General features: G+C 29.7%; 1 protein-coding gene and 1 long non-coding RNA gene across 2 annotated transcripts; both read right to left on the reverse strand.

The window, feature by feature from the left end:
- Nucleotides 1-928: 928 nt before the first annotated feature.
- Nucleotides 929-2,341, reverse strand: LOC108861123 (uncharacterized). The gene is made up of 3 exons (XR_001950811.2): nucleotides 1,957-2,341; nucleotides 1,435-1,812; nucleotides 929-1,331 (listed from the first exon to the last, which is right to left on the reverse strand). It is a non-coding gene; the product is annotated as an uncharacterized LOC108861123 (long non-coding RNA).
- Nucleotides 2,342-6,065: 3,724 nt separating this feature from the next.
- Nucleotides 6,066-6,703, reverse strand: LOC108861114 (pectinesterase inhibitor 2-like). The gene has a single exon (XM_018634942.2). It carries the CDS (start codon nucleotides 6,664-6,666, stop codon nucleotides 6,103-6,105), a length of 564 nt encoding a protein of 187 aa, XP_018490444.1. The 5' UTR covers nucleotides 6,667-6,703; the 3' UTR covers nucleotides 6,066-6,102.
- Nucleotides 6,704-12,397: the final 5,694 nt, after the last annotated feature.

Here is a 12,397-nt window from a genome sequence, read left to right on the forward strand (position 1 = left end):
TTTGGAATAAACCCTTATAAATAGATTTATAAACTTTTATAAATAGATATATAACCTTGTAAATTAATTTATAAACACTTTAAAATAAATGTATAAACTCTTATAAATATCTTATAAGTTCTTGTAAATAGTTTTATAAACCTTTTTAAATATTTTATAAACCTTTATAAAATGTTTATAAATTTGTTATAATAGTTTATAAAATGTTTATATATTAGTTATAATGGTTTATAAATTATTTGTAATTGTAAGGAATTATATATGTATAATTTCTAAAGGTTTATAAATAATTTCTAAAGATTTATAGATCATTTGTGATGGTTTCTAACTTATTTATAATGGTTTATATATATAGTCTGGTCTGGATGATCTTGCAGCAGTCTGCAAAGCATTGGAAAACAGTGAGTTCTGACATTACTCACGAAACAGTTTACTTTAATGGGAAGTAAAACCCATGAACATGTTTGATCTGATCATCTTGATGACCTACTGGTGTATCTTTATTTACGATTGCAGGATCACGATAGTGTTCAACAGCAAAAGAAAGGAGATGACTTCTGAAGACTGAAGCTGACCCTCTAGTATTTGATGATTTTCTACTTTTGTATCTGATATAAATTATTTATAAACCCTTACAAAGTTATTTATAATCACTTATATAGTTAATAAATTCTTATGAATACATTTTACAAACCCTTACAAAATGATGATTTATGAACTCTTATAAGTTATTTATGAGCCTAATAAATGATAAATGATTTTAAATAGATTTATGAGCCTAATATATGATTTTATAAAACCTTATATATGATCTATAATTGTTTTATAAAATCTTATAAATGTCTTTATAAAAGATTTATAAACCCTTATATATAATCTATAAATTGTTTTATATAAAATTTTAAATTTCTTTATAAACTCTTATAAATGATTTATAAAATTTTATAAAAAAATTATAAACCCTTATATATGGTTTACAAACCATTATAAATTATTTATAAATGATATTTAAATATTTACAAATGATTTATAGACGTTTCTCATATTATTTATTATCATTTAAAAGTGATTTATAGAGCATTTAAACTGTCAATTATTCACAAACTCATAAACTTCACATTCTGGCAATGCCCAACGTTGTCTTTCAGTGTCTTCTTTGTTCAGTAACCATTGATCATGCCCACTGCAACATCCATAGCTATATTAAAGCTATCACTTAACTTCTTTACAAGCAAAAAGATCAGTGAACTTCAACTTTTAATTAACAATGAAAATAAATAACTTTGTGAACCAGAGAAGTATAAGTGTTTGGGTTTTAACTGTGTACACATCTGCAAAACAAGATCAACCTGATTTAGCTACAGAAATGAGGTATTATGAAAGGAGTCACTTGACACCCGAACAAACAAAACAAAAAGGAAAGCAAGCCATTACTTTAGGATTATTAAGAACCTGATTCAACCCCTTAGCTTCTTCAACAGCCATCTCTTTAGCTTCTTCTACATGCATCACTTTCTTCGGTCATTCTTCGAACTCCTACAGGTAAACAATACACAAAGCAGACAACACAGATACAAACTACAGAACTCACACATAAGCAGTTAAACTTTTTTGCTAGTCATTAGCCATTTCACCTCAAACCCATTTTCTATTGTGATGTTTGCTTGATTAGAAAGTAAATTTTCACATACGACACGGACCGTGAGAACACCAAACTCAGCATCCCAAGCAATGTCGTGGCTCAAAGTGGGACTCCATGAGCAAACTCACTGCGCAGGTCGAGACGGACGTAAAGGTTGTCCTCCCTGTGTTCTGTCATAACATAAACAGAACAACAAAAGAAGAGATTACCAACTACTGACAAGGCAGCAAACTCGTAAAGGTGGAAACTTTATTATGTTTTTGCACCAAGTAAAGGAGAGTAATGGGAGAGAAAATAGAAAGAAAGAGAGAGACTTGATATGAATGGAACTCCCGCGACATGTCAAGTAATCTTGCCTCAGCCATCTCCTCTTCTTCTTCTTCTTTCTCTGCATGATCTCTCTCTCTCTCTGTCTCACTCTTTCTCTCACTCTCTCCAATGACCTGATTCATCGCGAAAATAGGTTCGACCGAAAATCTCTCCGGTGGTTTCTTCCGATCGGATTATGCTATTTCCTGTGTCGGAACACCGTACTGGGCCGAATCGTTCACCGTCGCTTCTGCCATTACGCTCCGTTTCGATTTTTTTCTTGTTTCTCTAAATTTCACAGACGCCACTCCAAGAGAGGAGCATACGGTGGAAGATCGAAACCTCCTTTCAGTGATCGGATTTGGCAGCCGTGGAGGATCGTAGAGCACAAAGAAGAAAGACTCAAGGGTTACATTAGTCATTTTAACAATATATATTAGGTATTTTTGAAAATGTCTTTTTAGTGATGGTAAAGATGAAAAGTGGTACCATGAAAGTGGTAAACATAAAATTTCCCCATTTTGGATTGGTTGCAAATAATGCTAGAAAAAATGTACAAATAATTTTTGTAATTACTTAGAAATTTTAGGGGCAGATTCATAAACAGTCATTTGTTTTAATAGTATAGATATCTAAATATAGTAGATGATGATCATAAAATATAGTGTATAACATTAAAATTAAGGGTAATAATAGAATTCTTTTAAAATAAAAATTTAACCATGTTTTTAATTGGATGATTGAATAATTAGATGGTCCATCATGAAAATACTATATATATATATATATATATATATATATATATCGTACTTGATCGGGTATGTACTTCGTTTTAATCAAAAAGTAGATGAGGGGCTGAGTTAGCACAATTAACAATGAAATAGATGGATGGGTTGCATAAATATGAATACACACATGAGGAGCTGAGTTACCATAATTTGATCCCTCACTTTACGGCAACAATATTGATTGATACTATCATTATAATTAAATAAAACCAAATTAAGGGTATACCAAGATATATCGTTAGTTAATGAAAGAGTTCAAATAACTTGTATAAGTAGATTTTTCAAGAATGCTTCTCTTTTAATAGTATAGATACAACACATGCAAACTTGAATAGAGCATATGACAAACATGTACCTCTTCACAAAGAAGTCATCCAAGAATAATACGACTATAACAATAAAAATAGTGGATTTTACCATCTCAAGAAATAATCTAATGGTTTGTACAACTTTATAATATTCAAAACACAACCCACGAATATCTAAAATAAAAACTCATAAAAAAGCAAATCATTCCTAAATCAAATCCCTATAATTACGCAATAAGTCAAACGCTCTTTAAACACATCATAACATTAAAAACACGAGATTTCCTTATAACCATACTAAAAAGCTATATAAAACCTTCCTCAGTGAAGTTTCTGTCCAAAGAAAATACAAACTTATAATAACACAAAGCCATGGTTTCCCCTCCAGAATAAGAATCACCACCTTCTTTCCAAGACCTTTTGACCTAAGCTACTTCTCGGCTATCTTCTCAGTATGGTCGAAACCACACTGCCTTAATGGAGATGTGTTTGAAGAATAAAAATTATGAAGCTCACTATATCGAGGGACTAAAGAAGTATTTCTACTTCAATAACACTATCCTTTGGATCACAGTGGAGGCAGTGGCGGAGCTAGCATTGTAGCATGTGGGTCATTGGACCCATGTGAATTTCTGTGGAAATTTTTTTTTACATGTAGCTTATTCAGAAAAATCTGAAATTTTAGTTTATTGACACTGGTAAAATGCATGAATTATCAGTTTGACCCATATCAAAGCATTTTCTCCCTCCGCCACTGAGTGGAGGTGATCCAATCCTTTGGTTGTGTTCTTGTTGTGGAAATACTCCTTTATACCTTCAATGAAGTGAGCCTCAGGATTGTTATTACTACCGCGGGGTTAATATTTTTTTTTCTTTACTGTAATTTGCCAAGGAATTGATGTAGTTTGTGAAGTGTTACTGAAACTGTGCAGTAGGTGTTTATAGAATTGTATATTATGTGTTCAGTGAGTTTTTCTTGGTTAACCGTATCTCTCTTTGTGTGGCTAGAACAGGTTACATTGTGGTGAGTTTATGAGTTTCTTATTTTTTGTGTTCAAACGGCTTATCCCGAAAGTATACGATTATATGTTTGCTGTTTCTTTGAATTTGTTTAATCTTTTTTGTTAGTAGTTTTATGTGTGTTCAGTTAGTTTATTGTTTTGGTGTTTTTAGTGTGGGAAGAAGTTTATTTTAAAGTTCATTGCAGAGTTAATACAAATTTTTAAAATAGAAAAGGTTTAATTGTTTTTATTTTAAAATTCATTTTTTGTTTAGGCTGTAGTCTTCATTTTTGATGCTCAGAGAGTATAAAAATCCCCTCTTTAACATGAACGACGTTTATGAATGGCTGACCTTAAACTTTATTGATTTATAAAGTTAGAGACACTGCTTAATAAGTAAATACACGTTAATGCTCCCTTTATTATTTAAAGTTATAATAAATCTTACACCAGTAAGAAATAGTTTACAGAAAATTAAAGAGACAGGCCAAAGTATGACTACATGTAATAGACAATTGAAATGAAACGAAACGTGAGGTTGAAGGTTAGATGTCCTTGCGAGAATCACTCACGGGGCGTTTGCGTTTGTTCTTCTCGGCTGCAGAACCTGGCAGACTTGCTTCACCAACTCCCAGTGAAATCTTTTGCGTATCACCCATGTTGCTGGCAGATTCTGTTGCTTTTCCATATTCCATATCCATGACTGGAGGTGGTGTGCTACTCTAAGAAACTGTAGGACATGTGTTAGTTTATATCATCAATTTAGAAAACTGTGAATACATAGATTATCCTACACCTACCTGAGTGCCAAAATAAGAACTGAAGCTTCACTAATTGCTGAGAACGGAGTTATATTGTAGGGAGTCACACGTAGCTTGGAAACATATTCATTGCCAGTTAGCTCCTCAAGACATTTTGGTACCTCCATTTCCTCACCGCTACTCCGTTGAATTAGGTTGGAGGTTTGTGGGGTCTTAGAGTAAGAGAAACAATTATATACAAAATAAAGAAGAATTGTGAAAGGAAAACGTACATCCTCAAGAACCTGACTTGCTGACTCTTTCTTAGTTATTTAGTTTTGTTATCTCTCTGTCAAAGACCACAAAATTGGTTTCTGCTTAATTATCCTTTTTTTTGAATTTTGAATAAAACTTTGGATAATTAAGATAATTTTAAATATTTCAGATTTTTTTTTTGTAATTCTGTTTTTGATATTTTAATTTAAAAGTAATAATTAAAAATTATACGATTATCTTTATACGTATATAAACACTACAGAAACTTGGGTACCCATACGATTTTCGGTTCAGTTTTGATTTTCTAATTTTTCGGTTCGGTTGTAGATAAAGAATAGTTAAGATCAGAATAATATTTATGATTTGTATTTTTGTAATTTGCTACCATAAATTTCTCTAATATACTGAATTTAAAAATAATTGTTTTTACTATGTTTGCATATCTTGATTTAAAAATATGTGTGCACAACACGGTATAATATATATTATATACAAATCAAAAATCACAAATGTTAATTTTTTAAAAAAAAGTAAACCAATTGTTTACAAAATTTTGATTGTAAGTCTTTTATCAGTTTTAGTAATTTACAGTTGTTTTAAAAAATTCAAGATATGATATATAAGAAAAAAAATATAATTTAAAGTTTTTAACAGTATATATTAAACTAAAATGATGGAGAATACAAAAATTTATACAAATTTTTATTATTCAAAATCATTAATTATCATATTAGGTAATTCCGTAGTTTTTATTTAAGAAAATAATAAAAAATATATTTATTTATTAATTATTAATTTAATAAATAATATAATATATATTTAGATGTACCAACTTCTTTTTTAAGGATTCTGAAAAATCAACTGATGATACATGGCTACACTCAAAAGTTGTAATATCCAATTAATTAATGTACAGGGATGGAAAAGTAAATATAAGAAACAGAGAAAAACATATGTTATCACACCAGATAGTAAATGGAATTTCGATAGGTTTATTCTTTTATTGCCACCTTGTAGGTGAATGAAAGATACAAAGAATCAAGAACTTAAAAAGCTGGAGAAAACTGAATCAACGGTACACATTCTTCCATACAGCAAATTGCGTTGTGGAACATAAGCAGGCACATTTCGCCGTCCTTTAAGACCAGCTTCACAAGAAGATAAACTATCAAAGGATTTAGAAGCTGCTTGAGATGCTAGCTTGTACGATTTAGAGGTTGCAAACGTTTGAGCTCCCTCGATCGCTTTAATAGCTGACTCATAACCTGTCACACAGGTAGTATATGGGGCCTTGAGCGTCGGATCACTTGTGGTTCTCACTAAGCCTTTCATCGTCGCAAGATTCTTATAGGCAAACAACTGCGTCTTTTGGAGGACCAAGTCGACAAGACCACTTATGTCGAGAGTGAAAGTTTCTGGATCAGGGGCTAGCCAACCGGCGCAGAAATGGTCGTAGATTGGCGGTTTTGCGCAGAGTTGGGCAAGCACTCCTATTGTGACTTTGTCACTAGGAGAAAAAGATGAAGACAAAGGGGTGATTGATAGAAAAACGAGAAGGGGAAAAACTGAAAATACGTTTCTTGTGATGCAAGAAAAAGCCATTGCCTTGAATTGATAAGAATATATTATTTCTGTAGATCTGGGGATTGTATATATAAGAGATAATCTCTTTCTATTAAGCAAATAGAAACGTCCAGATTAGTAAGAAAACAATCGCATGAAAACTAAATTCATTGACTTTTATATGTTTAACTTTATATTTAGGACTTCTCTAGAGTCGTAACGAAAATTAGTAAAAACGCATCTAAATAATAAATTGATTACGAATTAATACATCTTAAATTTCGATAACGGGAAGGATATCTTTGTCTATAATTGCTGTATCAGTTATATTACCATTAAGTGTATTTTTGTAGTTATGTTGATTTATAATTACAAATCAATTTGATACGAAGTAACACCTATTTGGCAGGTTCAATCTTGGTGAAGTAAATGAAATATTGACCCGATTATGTTGTTTTCTTTTATTGGCCACCAAACTTGATGAATCACATTTGGTCATCTGAAAATTATTACTATAGTCAGATGTTTATAAGAGTATAAGAGTAGGTATTATTACTATGGTTTTGCAACTAGATGAGATCCGGTAAGTGAAAGAAATTTCCTAGATATTATTTGCAAAGTGATTTTACACATCTATCTTATTAAAGGTGAAGTACAAATTCGGTGCGTTTGGATACTTGGATAAGATTAATAAAAAAATTTGGTGTGTTTGGTTATAGCTATAAAAAATGGAGTGTTTGGAAACTTGAATAGTAGTATCTATTAATTGTGTTTCCATATTTCACTTAGTTTAACAATTAAATTAATTATATTACCTTAATAATAAATTACATCATTAATTATATTACCATAATAATAATAGTGCATATTTTTATTTATTAGTTAATCAATATTAACTTTGTGCCAATTATAAAATCAAAAATGCTAAATAATTAGGTTTTACATATAATTAAACATTTGGTTTATTTTATTTTACTAAAATATTTTTATTTTAGTTACAATCGGTGGAAAATTACGTACCCAAAAACATAGTTCAAAAAATATGTTTTGTGAATAAAATAATAACTTAAATCAAAATACTTAAAATGTCCTACATTTATTGTCACTTAATTTTCCACTCCATATAATTATTTTACTTGATAAAAAAAAACTCTTTCTATTTCAATTAATTTAGCAAACACGCATAAAACAATTTTTTTTATTAATTTATATAATCATTTAGACATGAACATTATCCGTCTATTTAGGTACATGTTGTTCTTTTCGGGTATCCTTTTTTTTTGGTAACCAAGTCCCGCTTGAATATTATAAACTTATGTGTGGATTTTGAGTTGGATCATTCTAGATCTGGATGAATTCGGTTCTGATGTATAGGAACCTAAAAATATCTAAATAACCAATGTATCTAAAATGGGTTCGGATATTTGTAACAAAAATAACCATATAACCTGATTCGGTCCAGATCTTTTGAGTATCGTTAGTTACCAGATCTTTTGAATATCGATGTATAAAAATATATTTCACGGGCCAATTTAACAAAATATTAATTGGTTCAGTTGAAATAAATATATTTTAAAAAATTATATGAACTGAAAAAATCACTATAAGAGTACTTACATTTGGATTCAAATCATTTTTTTAATAACAAACTACACAAATATGTTGATTTGTATACAAATTTAAATTACAATGTAAATATTTGATTGAACACAATTAATACAGAAATATGTCACATTGTTTAAACAAAATATCAAAGTAAACAGTTGCGTTCTAAAATCATTTATTTTAACAACAAGCCAAATAAATATGTTGATTGGAGAGGGAATAAAATAAAGCCAGAGAAATACATAGTTTACCAGAGACACTCTATATGTCAAATTTATTATAAAATTTTTTTTACTAAGATAAATACATTCACTAATTACAAACAAATAATATATTTCATAAAAGTAAAAAATAATATCCGCGCTTCGATATGTTGATTGGAGAGGGAATAAACAAAGTCAGAGAAACACATAATTTACCAGAGACACTATGTGTGTCAAATTTATTATAAAGAAAATTTTACTAAAATAAATATGTTCAATAATTACAAACAAATAATATATTTCATAAAAGTAAAAAATAATACCCGCGCTTTCGAAGCGCGGGTCAAAATCTAGTTTTACTTATGTCTTATGTACATTCACTTTTTTTTTATGAATGTTAAATTTATTCAATTCAAAAAGTTTTTTTTACAAAGAATGCATTATGTTAATTTTGCCTAAATAAGACATGGACAAAATATATAAATAAATAAATATGATATGATATACTAAAAATGATGATATAGATTATGTCTAAATAAGACATTGACAATTACATTTAATATTAATTTTTAATTTAGAGATTTTCTTAAAAATATGTCAATATCTCATTACAAAAAAAAAATAAGAGACAAACCAAACTAATCCAAAGAACAATTTAGAAAAAAACGCACACGACAGATTTGATCTTTAAATCATATAAATCATTTAAACTGAGAAACACTACGTCATCTCAAAAACCTCTACCACTCTTCAAGTCGAAAACTATGTCGTTATAATTAACTGAGCTTGATTCAAATTACATGAAAAAAACAGAGTGACATAGTGTAGTGGTCCTTACTGGATCTAAACCGAATTTGGGACATAGGAGCACATAAGTGGGTAGTAACAACTTTCCTCTTGCTCCACTTATTCTTTTTTTTTTTTTTGTTTAACCTGGGGTATCCCAGGCCCAGAAGGCCCAGACTAATCCCCAAGGGGAAGGAATGCCCACGGATAGACGCCCCTCCCAGTTTTTCAAATGGGCCGAAAGCATGGCCCATATCCGTGTGGATGACAAGAGCGTTGTAAGGTAGTTCCCTCCGGCGTGGATCGAACCCCCTACCTGGATGCAGGCGGGGACCCGTCCTAACCATTGGGCTACAACGTCTTGTCAAGCTCCACTTATTCTTGTAGTGTCCAATGTCCATCTTCTCCAAATATGCAAGCTGCGTTGCATCATTAATACGTTTCCACTTTCCATATAAGTCAACGTATCATATTACCATATGGGCCTTCTGCCACTTCTTAATTATTTATTAAAACTAGATATTTTCCTGCACCATTTGGTATAGAAATAAAAAATTTCAAATTTAAAATTTATTTTAAACAATTTTTTTGTTAGTTTTTGATTTTCTTATTTACTTACAATACACAATATTAATTTAATCATATGGAAAAATTTAAGATTAAATAAATATTTATATTAAATGTATATTTAGTCATATATGTATATATGTAAAATTACAATTATGAAAATATTCCTTTATGTATATCTTTTGGTTAAAATATATTAAATCAAATTCTATAAATTTAGAAGAAATATTTGTTAGGTATTTAATTATCAAAACATAAAACTAAATAATATTTCTAAAATTTATGGATATTAAAAATATACTAATAGTATTGGGATTAGAAAATTATATTTTAAAACTGTATGATTTTGAAGATCTTTTTTACTAAAAATAATCATATAATTATAAAATTGTATTAAAGTTTGAAAATTTTAGAATAATATTATATTTCTAATTATACTATTATATTATGTATTGCTATATTAATGATGATCTATATGAGTTATTATCATATTCTAAAAACTTACCAAAAATACAAATCAACATGGAAATGTCCATGTTATAATTTGAAAAAATATATTATTTTTTAAATGCATAGTATTTTGAAGAATTTTTTAATAATAAAAAATATATACTTATAAAACATAGCTAAATAATATTAGTTATTATTGTATTTTTATTTTTATATAATTTATTGTTATTATATAATGATCTATAATTATTACCATATTTTAAAAACTTAACTAGAATATAAATCAACAATAAACGTAAATTTTCATGTCATAATTTGTAAGTCATGTCATTAATTTTAGTGTGTCATGTCATTATTTTTATTTCAAATAACAATCGCTCTCTCATCTCTTTCTTCTGGTTACTAATTTTCGTTTTAATCGTTGGAGTTCATCAAATGTCATTTCTCTTTTACTCTGATTTTCTTTTTTTTTTGTAAACTAACTTTTACTCTGATTTTCAACATCAATTTTTTTTGTATTTCTCTCTTAGTGCTATCACACACCATTTTCCATATATCTTCCTATCATATCATTTGGCGTCCAAAGAATTTACTTCCCAGTTTTCAATACATCCTTACAACTTCTCGCTTTGTCCGGCTTGTTTCTCGAGTTGTTCACCCTTCGTTTCCAATTATGTTCACACCATCAACCTTACAAACTGTCACTTTTTTTTATGTCTGAAACTCTTGACAGACGGCCTGCTTTCTCATGCTCATCCTACTTGTGAACATCTAATGATAAACCTCTGTTGCAGGTTATAATTATTGATCAAAAACAATTGCAAAAGAATACTTAGAACACAACTTCAAGCAAATTTCTCTGCCTTTTCTTTTTGACTTTTTCATTTTTTTTTTTTTGATAAAATACTTTTTCATTTATATAAGAAGCAAATTGGAACTAATAGTTCCTACAAACAAGGAATCAAAGTTTACACATGGAACTGAGAAAAACGTGAAGATAAAACGTGAGATATGAATTGCTTGATCCTAAAGTTTAGGAAACAAACCACGTCCTGATTATGTGCTGAAACAAAGAAATTAACAACTAAAACATTGGCTCAATCAAACCGGTTACTCTTGGTAATTTCGGTTTGTTTACCCAGTTTGATCGCTGGTATAGCACTGAACCATTTGGTGACTCATCATCCAAACTCAGAAAACCGTCAAAATCAGTTATATATGCATGCAGGATACGAAAAGAAGAGAACACACAACACTTTTTTTTTGTAAAAAAGAGAACACACAACACTTATTGACATACAAGTACGAAGCAACAGATAGAAGTCTTTATTAATCAAAACTTTTATTAGTTGGGATTTCATATGATATCAAAGATTATTTTCATACCCTGATATACAAAGGGTGTACAACTTCTGATGTTTAGCTTCTAGAGCTGCCTCTCCTCTAGGGCTTTGGAATGAGTTCATCGGGTTATATAGAAGGGGTGATTTTGTTGACGATTTGTAGCTTTTGAGAAAATTATAAATTGTTTGCACTAATTGCTGATGTGGATAGTTGTGGTGATTAACAGCATTATAAGCTTGTGATAAAAGAAAGAAAAATAGCATTATAAGCTTCATAGTCATAACGGCGAGAAGGGGAATGGTTGAACGGAAGGAAGAGGGAGAATCGGGAGTTGGGGACTATGACGATAGGTTTCACTGGTATAAACCTGGTGTCAGACTTCGGCCTAGCTTGTGTGTTTTGTTGACAGCAAAATGGTTGTTTGGTATTGGGCTTAAACATATGATTCGGTTCAGCTGAGAAATACGTAGCCCAACAAAAGAAAAGATGTTTTCTGATTGGTTGATTTTTTAAGCATAGGTGGCATGATTCCCATTGAGTATATTTGACTTTTAGAATTGGTAGATATTTAATACTCCCTCCGTTTCTTAAAGAGTGTCGTTGTGATATTTTTCACACAGATTAAGAAAATTGTTGAAATGTATGTAAGTTATAATTAATTATACCTCTTTGACCAATAGTATTTTAGATAAATAAAATTATTTATAAAATCAATGTAGTTTGCAATTAATTTTCAACTGAAAGTTAGTATAATTTACATTGAAATTGAAATTGTAAAATGACACTCTTTGTGTAACAAGAAAATGAGTTCATAG

Source organism: Raphanus sativus, chromosome 5 (genome assembly GCF_000801105.2).
Source record: "Raphanus sativus cultivar WK10039 chromosome 5, ASM80110v3, whole genome shotgun sequence".
NCBI lineage: Eukaryota > Viridiplantae > Streptophyta > Magnoliopsida > Brassicales > Brassicaceae > Raphanus > Raphanus sativus.

What these genes read in the sequence shown, in the direction of transcription:
- LOC108861114 (XM_018634942.2), bottom strand. Translation starts at nt 6,666, where the DNA reads ATGGCTTTTTCTTGCATCACAAGAAACGTATTTTCAGTTTTTCCCCTT.